The sequence below is a fragment of the Physeter macrocephalus genome, chromosome 14 (assembly GCF_002837175.3).
Source record: "Physeter macrocephalus isolate SW-GA chromosome 14, ASM283717v5, whole genome shotgun sequence".
In the NCBI taxonomy this organism is placed as follows: domain Eukaryota; kingdom Metazoa; phylum Chordata; class Mammalia; order Artiodactyla; family Physeteridae; genus Physeter; species Physeter macrocephalus.
The window spans coordinates 13,325,198-13,344,087 of NC_041227.1; the positions used below are offsets into that span (position 1 = coordinate 13,325,198).

At 41.2% G+C, this 18,890-nt stretch overlaps 1 protein-coding gene across 1 annotated transcript in view; it reads right to left on the reverse strand.

Annotated features, from left to right (window-relative positions):
- Positions 1-18,890, reverse strand: part of EYA2 (EYA transcriptional coactivator and phosphatase 2) — a 267,714-nt gene that overhangs the window by 72,196 nt on the left and 176,628 nt on the right. The window contains 3 exon segments of the mRNA XM_055090855.1: positions 6,436-6,578; positions 16,314-16,491; positions 17,993-18,060. Of these exon segments, the coding sequence (XP_054946830.1) occupies positions 6,436-6,578; positions 16,314-16,491; positions 17,993-18,060 (389 nt within the window).

The following is an 18,890-nucleotide window of genomic DNA, read 5'->3' on the forward strand; positions in this document are numbered from 1 at the left end:
TTCACATAAAAGCTCAAAAAAGGAGTTCAGTCCAAAAACAATAAAAATCATATAACTCATTTGACAAAATGAAATACTACCATTTTACGTTCACTGCTCACCGTAAGCCCAGCTACTTCTAAACATTTCTGTTTTTAGCAATTCTCCTGATTACCTTCATAACTCTAAATAACATACTTTTACTTATTGATTTGCCAACTTTAAACATCTTTTGACTGGGCAATGTGAAAGATGAGGGTTTAGCTCATGGTAAATCTCCCCCATTTCTCCAGAATTTTATATTTTTCACATATGCGAACCCCTCTATTTCCAATTCCCATCAGCACTGCATATTTTCTCTTGGCTAAAACAGCAAACCCAATATGGAAAATACGGACATTGGTGTCCCTACCCTTTCCTACTACCTCCTCGCCTCTTGAATAGCTGAGCTTTAGCCTCTCTTTTGCATTGTCAATGTGGATAAACTGGTTTGTGCATTGGGTTTTATAACGGTACTTAAGACTTCCGTGCTCTGTCTGTATGTTGATTTTAAAAGTTGGTACCCAGTATAGAGCATTTATGTACATCTTGTGATTACTGTTCACTGCAGAGAGAAGTAATGTGCTAGGATTTCACTTCCTTCTCTATGTATCTAATGTCGTAACTCCAGAGCCACTTTAAGGAGACTGTTCCTACTACCAAGGTCATGCGTATTCCTCCTTTCTTGTACTCCATCCTGATTAAAATCGTGCCATATCTCAGTTTGTTCATAGGAATCATGCCCGTCTGGAATAACTTTCTGTTTTTGCTGGAGCTTATTAATTGCTTTAATTTTTTTCTTGTTTCCAATAACATACCTTCCGCAGAATTTCAAATTCAGCCACACCCTCTATATCAAAGATATTCTTCCTCTGTGACAGAATGTTCCAATGTGGACTGGATCATCTTCAGGCTTGTTACATAGCTAGCATCCTGAGACTTCCCTTTACTGCATTTCTGTGTCAGATCCACTGTTTTCTGGACCCCAAGTCTCTTGCTTGGTTTTCTTCCTTGTTTTGCTTGAGTACATCCTTAAGTTGCTTCTTCTGAAAGGAGCATGAAGTAACCTTCCTGCATTTTTGCTAATCTGATCATGTCTTTATTTTGCTCTAAGGTTCCTCTGGGTGCAGAATTCCAATTGGAAAATAATGCCCTCTAGATCTTTGAAAGAATCTATCTTGTGTCAAGCATGATTAATGAGAAGTCTGATGTTTCACTGATCCTCAGTTCTTTACAGGTTTTACTTTTTCTCTCTTTGGATTTTTTAGGCTCTTTTCTTTATTATACTTGGCATCCTCAAATCCCATGAGGATATATCTAGGTGTTGTCTTTTTTCATTCATACTGTTCAGCACTCAAACATTTCTCAAGCCTATTTCTTTAAATATTGTCCTCCTATCTTTCCCATTGTTACATGTTTCTGGAATTCCCAATAGACAAATTAGATCTTTTGGCTTGATATTGCTTATCCTTTAAAAACAGTGTTCTGTAATTTTGTCTTTTTGATCTATGTTCTCAGAGATTTCTTTAACTTTCTCTTCCAACCCTTCTATGAAACTTTTTAAAAAAAATTTATTTATTTATTTATTTATTTTTGGCTGTGTTGGGTCTTCGTTTCTGTGTGTGGACTTTCTCTAGCTGCGGCGAGCGGGGGCCACTTTTCATTGCGGTGCGCGGGCCTCTCACTGTTGCGGCCTCTCTTGTTGTGGAGCACAGGCTCCGGACGCGCAGGCTCAGTAGTTGTGGCTCACGGGCTCAGCTGCTCCGCGGCATGTGGGATCTTCCCAGACCAGGGCTCGAACCCGTGTCCCCTGCATTGGCAGGCAGATTCTCAAACACTGCGCCACCAGGGAAGCCCACCCTTCTATGAAACTTTTGATTCTCACTATCATTTAAAAATTTACAGTAGCTTTTACTTTGTCTCTGAGTGTTCCTTTCCCAATAGCCTGCACTTCTTTTTTCGTGGATACAAGACCTCCTTGAATCTTTATAAGAAAACCAATCAGAATTTTTCTAAGAACTTTTCTGTTTCTTAAATTACCTCTCATAGTTTATCCTATTCATTTATCTTGGCCTCAATTTTTTTTTTTTTTTTTTGTGGTACGCAGGCCTCTCACTGTTGTGGCCTCTCCCGTTGCGGAGCACAGGCTCCGGACGCACAGGCTCAGCGGCCATGGCTCACGGGCCCAGCTGCTCCGCGGCATGTGGGATCTTCCCGGACCGGGGCACGAACCCGTGTCCCCTGCATCGGCAGGCGGATTCTCAACCACTGCGCCACCAGGGAAGCCCTTGGCCTCAATTTTTTATACTGCTGGTTTTCATAATTTTTTCTGGTGATCGTTATTTTTAAAAACAAAAGGCCTGCGTGATCATTTATGTAGCTGGTGTTGGGGGCAACAAAGGCACCTACTCAGTCTACCATCTTGAATGGGCCACCTTGGAAAACTGTCTGGGGGTCAGTGGTTGTATTTACACATTTGTAATGCCTTTAAAAGTAATGAGAAAGGTAGTATCTAGAAGGAAAAAGGTCAATTAATACAGGTTTTCAAAACCATTAGTAGACTTGAATATTATTTTGTGAATTTTTTTTTTTTTTTCCTCATGTGTCCATCTTGGCATCTCCCAATTCACGCCACTGGCCCAACTCCTTGCAAAAGTCCATTTTTACATGGAAATGATTCATTTAAGATAATTCGACAGCCATAAGTTTTTACTTATTCATTCAGAAACAATTTTTAGTGAATATTATTTGAATCTTATTTTGTGAATTCTTTGATCTTTTACATTTACGTGTATGTAAATGCTGGGTCATGATAATAAGTATTGTTCTTATTATGGGTCGTGGTAAAAAAAAAAAGTTTGAAAACCACTGTTTTTGAAGAGAGCTGGGGTTTAAATATGCTAAATCCTAATTTATCTGAACTAACTAGGCTGGATCAGTTAAACAGAAATTTTGGTAAGAGAATTCTTTAAAAAAATCAAGTAATTTCAAATTTAATGCAGACTCCTTAATTTACTGACTATATCCTCTCTGAAGAGGGTCTGTCCCTCTTCCCCACTAGTCTACTACTCTATCTCCCTGTGTTAGATTCTCAGTGGGTATACTATTCCTGGTGGACACTCTGCTCGTGACCCTAACTCTTTAGCCCACCAGGGTTTGGGCCAGGGGTGGGCCCCTAACCCCAGCTGGGTCAGAGGCCTTTCCTTGGGAACTCAAAATTGAGACCCAGAAAGAAATTCATTGTCTTTGGGTGGCTGTTGGTAGCAATGTGATCTGAAGGACAGGGAAGACAAGTTTGCAGAGAGAGAGGAACAGAGGGGTGAAAGATGGAAACATGACCCAACACTTTTGCAGGACTTGGTTTTAGTTAGAAGTAGAGTGAGGGGCCTGGAGGAGAGTCATGCCCACTGAAAAAACACTACCGCTTGGGGATTCTAGCACCTACACTGTGGAACACAGGGAGAGAAGGTGTAAATGCGTTTCCTTGACCCTCCTACCTTCTGGTTCCAATATCTTGCTGACACTTGCTGTACCCTTGGCTCTTGGGTTCTAAGAGAATCCCTGTATCCTTAAAATAAACTCTGCTTTTTCACTTAAGCTAGCTCAAGTTGGTTTCTGGCACCTGCAGTCGAGGGATTTTAACTAATACATACTCAGAATTTTCCTCCTTTCCACTTCTCTACCTAATTTCTCTCTCGTGGGGTGCAGCCATTAGCAACAGTGCCAAAGACTTAAGAGGTGCGACCCATGCAAAACCTCTGTGCTGATATTGAGCACGGCGGTGAAACACAGCTCACACCTTTTCAACTGTTCCTGCCCAGTGGTACTTACTCTGGAATCAAGAAGCAGATGTTTCCAGAATAATATCACCCAATAATACTTCCATGTCCCCCCACCCCCTTCTCAGCTTAATGGAAAAATGTCTCTCCGCCCCCACTGTCCCCTACCAAGAGCAGAAACGACGTCAGGTGATCGAATACATTTTAAAAAAATATTAAAGTACATGTTGCTCTCCAGGATTTCTATAGCTCTGCAACTTCAAGCTGGTAGAAAATCCTCAGGCATCTGGGAAGGCAGAAAGCAAGGGTGATCAAGAGTCAGTAAATTTTCTTCTAGCCTTGTGCGAAGGCCTAATCCCCCTGAAGGGTTTGTGCCAAGTCTCCTTGGTTTTAGAAGGTGGTGGCTTTAAGAATTAGAGGAAAAGCAAGAACAGAATCCTCTGGACTGAGAAGAGTCCCATGAGCAGTGGGAATACTCGCTCTCTGGCAGGTTCCGAGGGCAGTCGAGCTCACAGAAGAGATGGCTGTGTATACCAAGTGTAGGGGACGAGCGTGATGTTCAAAATATTTAACACTTTCTAGGATGATCGGAACAGACACCAGCCATAAACAACTGCTACTGCTCTCTTAGTGAATACTGGCTGACTAGCACAGCCCTACTAGTGACACTGGTTAGCTAGTACAGCCCTACCAGTGAATACTGGCTAAATATCAAGTGTCTTGGTATTGGCCACTTGTTGTTGGGGTCCCCAGCATCCATCTCCTTCTTAGAAGGAGCATCTCGATTTTCTTTTCCCTTTGTGTGCTATCTCGGTGCGACTCTCAATCAGGGGCGTGAGGATCCAGGCCAGGCCAATGGGATGCTGCCTCCTTGGAATTGGACATCAAGTGACATGGCGCTAGAATCTCAAATATCTCGCTCTCCAGAAGGGGCCGGCACCCTGAAGGTTCCCCAGATTCCCCAGCGTGGCCTCTGTTACTATTCTTTCTAACCTTGGTTGTATCACTTCCTCTCCATGCTGTTCCCTCCCAGTAGATCCTTTTTTGCTTAAGTAACCAGAATTGGTTTCTGTTGCTTGCAACCAAAGGATCGTAGCTAATACTCCAATGTTCTTACTCTCAACAAGGATTTCTATGCCCAACATATGGCATGGAGACCCCAGAGAACAGCTGGACTTTCAGTGACCACTGCAGGTACTGACAATGAAAAAGGCAGCAGCCACCAAGCCACAATGGACAAAAGAGACTATTATTCTGTTTTCTGACACCACTTGAACCCTGAGATTCTCATATAATTCTGGGAGGGGAAAGGCCCCAATAATGAAATGGAATTTCCTACCACTCTGGTGGGTGGGGACTCAGAGTCAAAATGACACTGATTTTAAGGAAATGATGAAAATGGTATTTCTTAGCCTATCTGAGTTTGCCAGGTGAACTTTGTAGCTGCTACATAATTTATACAGGATTATCAACAGGGATGTGATGATGCTGCATTTGGATATCTTGACAGTGACTCAAGCTTTGCCGATACTGCCCATGTATACCCATGGCACACTGAAGCCAGCAAAATGACTGCCTTTAGCAAACAAGTATGAACTCGCGCATGTGCCCATTTTTCTCCCTTGATAGGTAACAGTTGCTTCTGTCTGTTTTGGGGGCATCCATCTTGCCTCTGTCCCTTCTAGTGGTCTTCCCCATCTTTCATGCATGCTGTTCTTTTTTGTTTGTTTGCTTGGGAAAATGTCAGTGCCTGACCAATAACCCCACACTTGCTTTATTATAATAAAGATTGGCACATCCCTTAGACCAGTAGCTCTCAGCCTGGGCTGCACTGGAATCACCTAGGGAGCTTAAACATACTGACACCTGGGTCCCACCCCCAAGGAATCTGATTTACTTGATCTGGGCTTGAGAATGAAGGTTTCTCAAAGCTCCCCGGGAGATTCTCATGTGCAGCCCAGATTGAGAACCACCGAGAAACTCAGAATTACAGAAATGATGCAAACTTATTTGAGCCAGCCTCCTGTCTTCAGGTAGATAAATATCTAAGCCATAGGAGAATCACTAGGAGAACTTTCAGAACGCCCTGAAATGTCTAGTTAATTAGTCTGGGATGGGGCCTGGGCATCTGAATTTTTAAAAACATCCCAGGTGATTCTATCACGTAGCCAAGGTCAAGAATCACTCTAACCCAGTGGGGAAGGTCCACCGTCCAATGTCATCCTTACTGGAGGCTCTCAAAGTGTGGTGCCCAGTGCACATCAGCATTGTCCAGGAATGTGTCGGAAATGTGAATTCTCAGGCCCTGCCCCAGATCTACTGAATTGGTAACTCCTGGGGGTGGCCCCAGCCGTCTGGGTTTTCACAGGCCCCCAGGTGATGTTGTTGTGGCTCACACTTGAGAATCACCCATCTTTACCATCTCTAGGGTCACTTTTCCTAGCCTGGTCAGTCAACAGTGCTTCTGCGTGGCCAACCGAATTCTTCCTCCTCTTTCATCAAGGGCCCTTTTCTCTGTTCCTGCACTTTGTGAACACACAGGGCCATTCTCCCCAAGACAGAACTCTGCCCGATGCCTCCTGTTCCGGCCACATGTGGAGATGACATTCACCAAGTCAGGCAGAAGCCTCTGAGTTACCTCAATCTCATTGTCCCCTGCTGGGGAGGGGTCACTGCTCCGCTTAGACCGGCCTCGGAGCTTCCCGTCAGAGGCCCGGTGCGGCCTGTCTGTGTCTCCCTCTTTTGCTGGCGTGGAAGGTCCATTGTGCGTGTTATATTCACCTGGCGCAGGAGAGGGAAGGACAGACATTATCAGAGGCTTGGCTGAGTGTGTCCTCCCACGAACTATTACACCAGAACCATCTAACTCCCAAGTGGGAGGTCCCCAAGGCAGCAGCGAAGGCAAAAATCACGTAGAATCAAAATTACTCTTGAAAGTGCCTTAAACCGCCCATTCATAATCATTCATACATCCAGCAAAGATTTACTGAGTAGGTATGGTTCCAGGCACTGGTTCCATAGCACCTAAATTCTAGAGAGAGGAGAGACACATTAGACAGACAAGTAAATATATAATATGCCAGGTGGGGACATGTGTTACAGAGAACTGACAAATCGGATAAGAGTGCAGGAGTGCTGGGAGGTTACTAATTTTTGTTTGTTTGTTTTACATCTTTATTGGAGTATAATTGCTTTACAATGGTGTGTTAGTTTCTGCTGTACAATAAAGTGATTCAGCTACATGTATACCTATATCCCCATATCCCCTCCCTCTTGCGTCTCCCTCCCACCTTCCCTATCCCACCCCTCTAGGTGGTCACAGAGCACCGAGCTGATCTCCCTGTGCTGTGCATAGGGGAGGCCTCATGGATAAGGGGACAGCGGAGCAGGGATCTGAGAGAAGTGAGGGCGGGGGCAGCTGGGGAGCTACAATTCCAGTGAACGGAGTTTTGTGTTTACAACTGTCTATATATCCTAAAGCCTGAGAATCCCTAGACCAACAGAAGGAAGAAAAGAACATATATATATACATATATATGTAGCTGGGCATCAAACTCTTCTACCTTTAAGAGATCCCTCCCTTGGGGTGAATGGGGCGTGTGTGGGGAGAATTCTCTAGGTTCCTATCCCTAGGCGGCTTGCTCCACCTTCTCTACTAAAAGCAAGTCATTTAAGCTTTACTTGTTAAGAAATTTGTCAATTTGAGATTATATAGGCAAAAGCGTCCAGCACAGGGCTGGCAATTAGGAGATGCCAGTAAATGATTTAAATTGTGTTCTGGCTTGACTAGACCTACATACACATGAGGATCAGTGAGAATGTGCAGGGCCGACGGTGGGCACCTGTGGCTTCTCATCAAGGTGGTGTTTCCGGACACGGTGTACTGAGAGGCTGCCGGGGTCCTGCCCTTGGGCAATTGTCTAATAATCCTGAATGAACAAGTGGGCAGCACTTGTTCCCAGCACTCAGGTCCCAAAGCCAGCATCCAAGTTGTTTTGTTTTTTAAGCACAGAAGTTTTAAATACATCTTATTAGACTTTATTATCTTTATTTAACTAACAAGGGAACTGAGGCTTAGTGAAATGATGTAATCCTGTTGTTACACTGCAAATTAGTGGTAGAGGCAGAAGTAAAATTTGGGCCTGCCCTTGTCACTAGAGTGACAGAACTGTAAACCAGCATGGAACCTTAGAGGACATTCCATCCCACTCTCATCTTACAGCTGCTCGTTTTAGCTCCCAAATGTACCCTGTGGACTCCCTCTCTCCTTCCATAATTGCCAGTTCTTGGATCATCGGGGGGAAAATGCTTTTGTATAAAAATGCTTGGCAATGGACTAATTTTTTTCCTACCCTGGAAGGAATATTTCCCTCCAAAACCCAAGGGACTGAATTTTTTTTGTTTAACATCTATAAAACTGCTTAGCAGACTAAGGACATAATAAGAAAAGATGTGATTTTGAGTTGTCAGAACTGTTGGGCTGTCTCCAACTCCCCCAAATTTTTAGGATACAGACTTAGAGATTCCCAAACATCAAACTAGCAAAGACTTTCTTTTGGAGGATGAGGAACAGGCACTAAATAAATTCACAGATGCTTAAGAGTCATAAATAAAGTTTATCCTGATTCACTAGGTAGTTCTAAGGCTAGGGAGGCTTAGAAAACACTTGTTGGCCCCATTAAAATCCAGGCAAATATTAAAAAGAGGAGGAAACACCAGCAACCTACAAAATGTCCCAATAAGGTGTTATGTAGAGTCAATTTATTAGAGGTGCCAAAAAAAGCATCCCTTTCTGACCATATACATTCTTGAGAACGAAGGGTCAAAATTCAAGGTCAAAGTCAGAGGTACACATGCTAGAGCAATTTATAGGAATCTTTCTTGGAGTCATTTCCTTCTTTTTATTTCTCCCTTTTTAATGTTTTTACTTCTTTATTTTAACAACTGTATTGAGGTATAATTGACATACAATAAACCACACATACTTAGAGCACACAGTTTGGTAAGTTTTGACATACGGTCACATCTATGAAACCATCACCACAATCAAGATAATGAACAAATCCAGCACCCAAGAGTTTCCTTGTTATTCCTTTATAGTCTCTTCCTCCTGCTACCACCCCCAGGCAACCATGGACTTGCTTTCTTTCACTATACATTAGTTTATATTTTTTAGAGTTTTAAACAAATGGCATCACTCGGTATGTGTGTATACACACGTGCGCGCGCGCGCGTACTCACACACACACACACACACACACACACACACACACACACACACACACACACACACACACGTCTGGCTTCTTTCAGCCAGCATAACTGTTCTGAGATTCAATCCATGTTGTCATGTATATCAATAGTTCACTCCTTTCTGTTGCTGAGTACTATTCTATTGTGTGGATGTATCACCATTTGTTCACCTGTCCATCTGGGGATGGACATTTGGGTTGATTCTAGTTTTTCGCTGGACTAAATAAAACTTTTATGAACAGTCACTCATCAATCTTTGTACAGACATAAGCTTTCTTCTTATGAGAGAGCATGATTACTAGGATATACGGTAAGTCTACGTTTGACCTTTTTTTAAAAAAAAATATTTATTTGGTTGCGTCAGGTCGGCTCCTTAGTTGTGGCTCGTGGGCTCCTTAGTTTTGGCTCGCCGGCTCCTTAGTTATGGCATGTGGACTCTTAGTTGCAGCATGCATGTGGGATCTAGTTCCCGGACCCGGGATCAAAGCTGGGCCCCCTGCATTGGGAGCACAGAGTCTTATCCACTGCACCACCAGGGAAGTCCCTACGTTTGACTTTTTAAGAAACTGCTAAATTGTTTTCCAAAGCGGTTGTACCATTTCATATTCCCACCAGCAGGGTTAAGGGAGTTCTAGTTGCTCTGCAACCTTGCCAGCCTTCAGTATGGTCAGTCTTTATAATTATAGCCTTTCTAAGGGGTATGTAGTAGTATCTCACTGAGGATTTAATTTGCATTTCTCTAATGACTAATGCTCAGCATCTTAATCATGTGCTTTTTTTTGCCATGCCTATATCTTCTTTGGTAAAATGTCTATTCAAGTACTTTGCCCATTTCTTTATTGGGTTACTTGTTTTCTTATTATTGGTTTTGAGAGTTTTAAAAAATATATTCTGGATGGTTAATTTTATGTCAACTTGACTGGGTCAAGGGAGGCCCAGATAGCTAGTCAAACATTATTTCTGGGTGTGTCTGTGAGGGGTATCTCCAGAAGAGATTAGCATTTGAATCAGTAGGCTGAGTAGAGAAGATCTGCCCTAACCAATGTGGGTGGGCATCATCCAATCCATTGAGGGCCCAAATAAAACAAAAAGGCATAGGAAGGGCAAATTCTCTCTTTTCTTGAGCTGGGACATTCATCTCCTGCCCTCAGACATTGCAACTCCCGGTTCTTGGGCCTTCTGACTCAGACCGAATTATAATATTGGCTTTTCTGGTTCTCCAGCTTGTGCAAGGCAGATTGTGGGACTTCTTGAGCTCCATAACCACATGAGTCAGTACTTATAATAAATCTCTATCTATATCATCTATATCTATCTGTCTATATCTACATCTATATCCTACTGCTTCTACTTCCCTGGAGACCTCTAACTAATACAACTTACTTTATCATATATATGTTTTGCAATTATATTTTTCTGGACTGTGACTTGTCTTTTCATTCTCCTAACAGTTGTCTTTTGAAGAGCAAAAGTTTTAAATTTTCATGAAGTCCAATTTATATCAAATATTTTTTCCTTTTGGATCATGCTTTTAGTGTTATATATGAGAATCCTTTGCCTAACCCAAAAGCACAAAGATTTTCTCCTGTTTTCTTATATAAGTTTTATATTTAGGTCTATGCTCTATTTTGTGTTAATTTTTGTATGTCATGTGAGGTATGTATTGAAGTACAGCTTTTTCTGGATATAGATATCCAGTCATTTTAGCATCTTTTGTTGAGAAGACTACCCTTTATTGCTTTTGAATCTTTGTCAAAAACATTCATATACATGTGGTTTATCTCTGCACTCTCTATGCTGGTCCACTGATCTACTGATCTATTGGTCTAGTCTATCTTTATGTCAATACCATACTGTCTTGATTACTGCAGCTTTGTAATAAGTCTTAAAGTCAGGTAGTGTTAGTATTCTAATTTTGTTCTTCTATATCAGAGTTGTTAAGGCTATTCTAGGTCTTTTGTACTTCCATATGAAGTTCAGGACCAACTTGGCAGTTTCTACACAAAAAAAGCCTGGGATGTTGACAGAGGTTGTGTTTGATCAATTTGTAGAGAATTGATATCTTAACAACAGTAAGTCTTCTGACCTGTGAATGAGATATATCTCTTCATTTACTAAAGTCTTCTTTAACCTCTCCCAGTAGTGTTATGTAGTTTTAAGGGTACAAGTATTGCATATCTTTTGTCACATTTATCCCTAAATATTTCATATTTTTCGATGCTACTGTAAGTGGCATTTAAAAATATTCTATTTCCTACTGCTTGTTGTTAGCATATAGAAATACACTTGGTTTTTATAGTACCCTGCAACATTGCTAAACTCACTTTTTAGTTCTAGCAGCTTTTTGTAGATGCTATCTGATTTTCTCCATAGGTGATCATGTCATTTTACTTCTTTTTACTTCATAAAGTTTTGATTTTTTTCTCCAATATAGATGACTTTCATTTATTTCTCTTCCCTTATTGCACTGTCTAAAACCTCTAGTATAATGCTGAATAGAATTGGTAAGAGTGGACATCCTTGTCTTGTTTCTGGTCCTAAGGGGGTAGCTGTAGGTTTTTTGTAGCTGTCCTATTTTAGTCAGTTTGGGCTGCTATAAAAAAATACCACAGACTGGGAGGCTTAAACAATAGAGATTTATTTCTCACAGTTCTGGAGGCTGGAAAGTTCAAGACCAAGGCTCTGGCCAGTTTGGTTCCTGGTGAGAGTCCTCTTCTTGTTTTCAGATGGATGTCTTTTTGCTGTCTCCACACATGGTGGGGAGAGAGAGAGATATCATCTCTCTTGTACCTCTTCTTATTAGGGCACTAATCCCACTTTGAGGACTCCACCCTTATGACCTAATTACTTCCCAAATACCCCCACCTCCAAATATCATTACACTGGGGATTAGGTCTTCAACACACAAATTGTGGGGGGAGGGATATAAACACTCAGTCCACTGCATGCCTTTTTCTGATAAAGGAAGTTCCTTCCTACCCCTAATTTGGAATTTTTGTCAGAAACAAATGATAGATTTTGTCAAATGTTTTTCCGTGCATCTGTTGAGATAATCTCTTTTTTTTCTTTCAAGTTACTTAATATGGTGAATTACATTAATTTTCAAATTTTAAACCAACTTTGCATCATTAAGATAAACCCCACTTAGTCATGATATAGTATCCTTTTATATACAGTTGGGCTAATTTGCTAACATTGTGTCTAGAAATTTTGTATCTACGTTTATGAGAAATATCGGTCTGTTGTTTTCTTTTAATGTCTTTGCCTAGTTTTGGCATCAGGGTAATGCGTTCCTCATAGAATGAGTTCGGAAGTATCCCTTCCTCTTCATTTTTCCTGAAGAATTAATGTAGAACTGATATTTCTTACTTAAAAGTTTGGTAGAATTAATCAGTGAAGACATTTAGGCCTGGCAATTTCTTTGTGGGAACATTTTTAACAAAAAAAAATCTCAGTTTATTTAGTAGATATAGGCCTATTTCTTCTTGAACAAGCTTCAGAAGTTTTTGTCCCACAAGGAATTTCTTCATTTCATCTGAGTTGTTGACTATTGCATTGTTAGCCTTTTAATATCTGTAGGATCTGTAGTGATGTCACCTCTCATTTTATTGGTAATTTATATCTTCCCTTTTTTCCCCATATCAGCTTGTGTAGAGTATTATCAATTTTATTGGTCTTCTCAAAGAACCAAGTTTTGGTTTCAGTGATTTTCCCTATTGTTTTTCTGTTTTCAGATTTTATTGATTTCCATTCTGATCTTTGTTATCTCCTGTCCTCTACTTACTCTGGGTGTAGTTTCCCTTTCTTTTACTAGTTTCTTAAGGTGGAAGATAAGGTGTTTGGTTTAAAACCTTTCTTCTTTTCTAATATAGGGATTTAGTACCACAAATTTCCCTTTAAGTACTGTGTTAGTGACATTCCATAAATTTTGATACGCTGTGTTTTCATTTTCATTAGGTTCAAAATACTTTTAAATTTACCTTTGATTTTTCCTTTGACTTGTGGTGTATTAGCCAGGGTTCTTTCTCCAGAGAAACAGAACATATGTGTATATGTGTATATATATATACACACACACACATATATATATGTATGTGTGTCTGTGTGTATATATATATATTTATATATATGGAGATTTATTATAGGAATTGACTCATGCAGTTACAGAGGCCAAAAAGTCCCACAATTTGCCACTTGCAAGCTGGAGAACTAGGAAAACTGGTGGTATAATTCGGTCTGAGTCTAAAGACCTGAGAACCAGGGGAGACAATGGTGTAACTCCCAGTCTGAGCCTGAAGGCCTGAGATCCAGGGGTGGGGGATAAGAAAGGGGCCCTCCAGTGATGTAAGTCTTGGAGTCCAAAGGCTTAGAACTAGAAGCCCCAATGTCTCAGGAAAAGATGAATGTCACAGCTTAATAAAAGAGAGCGAGAGATCACTCTTCCTCTGCCTTTTTGTTCTGTAAGATGAGCCCTCATTGGATTTAAATGATGCCTGCCTTCATTGGTGGGGGCCATCTCCTTTACTCAGTCTACTGATTCAAATACTAGTGTTTTCTGGAGACACCCTCACAGACACACCCAGAAATAATGTTTAACCAGCTGTCTGGACATCCCATAGCCTGGACAGTTGACACATAAAATTAACCATCACACATGGGTTATTTAGAAGCATGCTATTTTGTTTCTGAATATTTGAGAATTTTCTGAAAATCTTCTGTTATTTATTTCTAATTTAATTCCACTGTTTTCAGAGAACATATTTTGTATGCCTCGAAACTTTTAAATGTAATGAGACTTCATGATTTATGGCCCAGAATATGTCTATTTTGGTAAATGTTTCATGTGCATGTGAAAAAATGTGAATTTTGCTGTTAAGTGGAGTGACCTATTGTCTGTTACATCAAGTCTTTTCCCTCTAGTTTCCTCCCTAGATAAAATGACTGTTAACAGTTTTTTTGCATCCTTCCAGAAATTTCCTATGCAAGTATGGGTATTAAACTATACTTATATTTTAAAAAAACTCCAGGATCATATTATGCACATAGTTCTGCCACTATTATAGTTTTTCACCTATCACAATAGCTCAGAGAGAGATCCATATTAGTGAAGATATAACTAGCTTACTTATTCTTTTTAACAGATGTATAGTGTGCCAATGGTGGATACACCATCATTTATTTAAGCTGACTCCTATTAATGGATATTTAGGTTGTTTTCAGTCTTTTGCTATGGCAATGCTGCAAAAAATATTCTTTTAATTTAAGTCTTTGTACCGATGTGGGAATTTATCTTTAGGATAAGTTTCTAGAAGTAGAATAACTGGGTTAAAGAGTACATGCATTTTCAATTTTGTTAGATGTTGCCAAATTGCATGAAAGAACCTTGCAAGTTTCTTCTTGAGAGATTAAAAAAAATTCCTCCTTCTATTGACTGAGGGAGAAGATCTAAGAAATTTAAAATATACTACAACTTCTTTTTAGATAATTTGTAACATACTTAAAAGCTTAAAAAGAAAAAAGTCCTCAAGCAACCACTACTGATTTGTCTTTTCTCTTGAGTAACGTCAGATGTTCAGATTTTGCCCTCTCCATCAGCGAACTGCCCTTCAATCATCTGCAAATTGTTGGGGCTTAATGTAACTGTTAATGCATGTCGATGCAGATGGTGCTGTGGCAGGGCTGGGGGCCAGGGAGGAGAAGAGCATTAGGATACCATATCCGGGCAACGCAAAGAGTGAGCATGATCTGTCGGTAAGATATAAACCTCTTGAGCCTCTGGAATTTGGAACCAACCACTCAAGCAGATCCTGGATAATTTCAAAAGTGGAGTTTTTATGGGAAATTTTAAGAGCGTGCATAAGCGTGTGCGTGTGTGCGGGGGCAAACGAGTATGCTTAAATGCCGTTCCTTTATAACGGACACTGGGGAGAAGAGGCAAGAGACCTCGGTTATAGCTGACAATTATTTATGTCATTAGATTTTATATGAGCTTGTTAGACACACAGTAAAAACCATCTCAACCACTTATTGTTGAACCTTAGACCAGGGGACAGATGAAGAACAGGGGGAAACAATAAAGAAAAATTTCAAAGACACAATGAGCCTTTATGTTCACTCCTGATGGGGAACAAAACCGACCTTCCCACATAACCCCAATTCTTGGGAAGTTAGTCTTTGGAATCCAGTTCACCATCAAATTATAGATAGATAGTAGCATCTATTGGAAGATTTCCTGCTTATATTTTATTTCTGAAACCAGTGTGGAGAGGCCACATTCTGAAAAGCAGGATGGGCAAAGATAATTCAGGATTATGACAAAGAAAAGTATGTTACACTTCATACTCTTCCAAGGAAGCAATTTAGAAATTGGAATGTGGGTATTAGGCATTTATTCTATACTCTGGGATGAGGTCACAATGACCAAAATCAATGCTCAAACCCTAAACGTCCTTCAAAGTTGACTTAAAAATGCTTGGCCACATTGTCTCCATTTGTCACCAAACCAGTGTTATCTAACTCACCCCAACTGATGGAAAATACAAGGGCTAAAAGCAACAGCTGCACCAAGAGCTTCAGGAACAAAGGGGTGAGTCTTCACTATTGTTCTTTCTCTAGCCATCAACCAATAAATATTTATTGAATGAACGTTGACAAACCATCATGCTCGTTCAGCTTCTACAAAGGCCCAGAAACAGGAGGTTTCAGAAAAGAAGAAAAAAGAATAAAATGCAATGATATCTACTATCACTGGATGTTCTAATTTATGGCTGTCATGTTACTTAGTGGTGACGAGCCTAAATCATCTCATAAAAGAGAAGACGTGTGCATAGCAGATTTACGGAACGAATGAATGAATCCGTAGGCTGGCGAGTTAGCTGCACAGTGATGTACATCACCAAGGGGCCTGGATGTGGAGTCGTGTGTACCCTGTCTAAACGGGGCAGACATTACTCAGCTCCGGCCAAGCACTGTCACTTAATAATGTGGACCTAGAGTGACCAGATCATCTTTCAAGAGAAGGCAGACATTAGAATTTTTAGGTAAAAATCTGTAACTTTTAAACATGGGTGCAATTAAATACACACACACACACACACACACACACACACACACACACACACACACACACAGAAAAGCCAACAAAAGATGAAGTTAGCTCTTGGGTGACCGGTTCATTACAACTGGGACCTATGTCCAGTCCATCCTTCATATAAGAGCTCAGACCACAGCCAGGAATGACCACACGACAGTGACTGTACTTACCGCCAAGCGACTCAGAACTCTGGCTGGGGACGTTGTGAGGTTCCTCCTGCAGGACGTAGGTGGACGTGGAGAGGGGAGAGGAACAGATGCTGCCGGCGGGGACGTAAGGAGGGCTGTAGGACGAGCTGTAATACTGGGAGTACTGGCTCTGTGGGAAGCTGGGGTAGGAAGGATAGTCCTGGAGAGGGAAACCCACGAGGAAGGCTGTCAGGCTGATGTGGGTAAGGGGCCTCCCGGGCTGGGTCTGTTGTGTCTGTCCCTGTCTCCCCACTATTACAATAAAAGCTCTGTGAGGGCTTTTATAAAAATAAAAGCTCTAGGGGCTCTTTATAGAATAAAAGCTCTAGGGGCTTTCCCTAGAAGCAGACCTCCAAGACAAGGATTCAAGTGCAAGTAGCGGATTTGGGGCGTGAAGGAGAGACCAGTTGGGGAGTGGGGAAGCGAGACAGCAAAGGGAGAAGGGAAGGCAGCCAGCACAGGGGCTTCTCCAGTGGGAACTGGAGCTGAATTCTACCAGGGAGATGCTGGGGTGGTAGAAAACACATCTCAGAAAGATCTCTCCCAAGGGGCAAGGGAGCTGGGGTATCTATCTACCAAGTCCAGCCAGTCTTTGCTTGAGAGCTGCTCCCAGGGAACACCTAATTCCCTGGCACTTCCTGCCTGCTGTATACATTGATTCCAGAAAACACCCTTGGGTCCAGGGGTACAGAGCCTGGCAGCTAGAGGTCTACAGGTGCACCCTGAGGGACATGCATGTGGCCCTGACAGCGTCCGTATTGGTCACGGCTGTGCTGGGCACATATGGGCACTCAATAAATACTGGAAAAATTAGTGAACAAATGAATAAGTAATAAAGACCACATACACACACCCCGGAGACTAGGTGACATTTTAGGTTCATGGTGGGGGAGGGGGCGTTGTGCAAACACAGTAGCGCCTACACAGCATTAGGGATCCAGAATCTCCTATGAGGGAGTCCAGGAGATGAAATCGAAGAATGCCAATCTTCTTTATCAAGCTTTGCTTAAACCGACCAGATCGTCCAACTCCCCGACAACAGTCATTGTTTCAAATGTTCGGCCCCACCACAAAGCAGTGCTTCTCAACCCTGCAAGGAGCTCACGGAAGGTTCTTACAGGAAAGGTGCACAAACAGTGCACTGAGTTCCCGTCCGCCTTTAGCGGGTTAATTCTTAATTCACTCTCTAAGTGACACCAAGAGACTCAGACTATTAGCCAGCATCCATCCATCTTCACAGTGTTGACTAAATTCAATCTAACAAGCATTTATAAAGCTCCCACTCTGTGTCGGGCACTCGACACTGGGATGCACAGGCGAAGAAGAAGATATAATTTCACCCTGGAGAAGCTTGGGGTCTGGTGAAAGACCACAGGTTACTGCATCCATCCATCCCAGATTCAACAGTCAATGGGTGTCTTAGACTCAGATCAAGATGGAACATATAACGCAGCCCATGTCATCCTGGAAATCTGCCAGCAATTCCAATTTCTCTGCCTCTACACTGTATCTTTGCAGTGGCTGTTGGTACAGTCTGGCCCCTGTGTTCTCCAAATCCGGGGAATCAGAGACACGGTTTCTGGTAGGGCTCATAGGTACAAGGGGGCTCTCTGCGTGCCTGGATTTAGGGGGACTGTTTAAGGGTGGGGAGCTCTGCCTACCTGGTGCACAGTTCCAAAGCCAGCTGCGTTGGTCAGTCCATTTGCTCCTTGATAGATCCCTGCTGTGCCTGCAGGAAGGAGGGACAGATGAGGTTTTTTACAGTCAGAGAGGGACATGGAGGAGAAAGACACAGCAGAAAGGTGGGGTCTTTGAGGTCCTCCGACAGGTTGGGATGGAACCTGTGACTCTGGCAACCTCTCTGAACCTCAGTTCTCTCAACGAATTAATGAATAACGTGAATAATATTTTAATTAATAATAAATTAATAATATTAATGAATAAAATATAAATAACACCTTCAAAGGATTCTGGTGAGAAATAAATGAGAGTGCACACAACACAGTTTCTGGTACTCGATAATTATGTTTTAAAAATTATTTATTTAAAAAAATTGTAAACGTACATAACATGAAGTTTACCCTTTTAACCATTTTAAAAAACTTTAAAAAATTGAAGTATCGTTAATTTCCAATGTTGTGTTAGTTTTAGGTGTACAGCAAAATGATTCAGTTATACATATATGTATCTATTCCACCTTCAAAGGATTCTGGTGAGAAATAAATGAGAGTGCACACTCTCATTTTCATTATCGAGTTTCTGGTACTCGATAATTATGTTTTAAAAATTATTTATTTAAAAAAATTGTAAACGTACATAACATGAAGTTTACCCTTTTAACCATTTTAAAAAACTTTAAAAAATTGAAGTATCGTTAATTTCCAATGTTGTGTTAGTTTTAGGTGTACAGCAAAATGATTCAGTTATACATATATGTATCTATTCTTTTTCAGATTATTTTCCATTATAGGTTATTACAAGATGTTGAATATAGTTCCCTGTGCTGTACAGTAGGACCTTGTTGTCTATTTTATATCATTTTAACCACTTTTAAGTGTA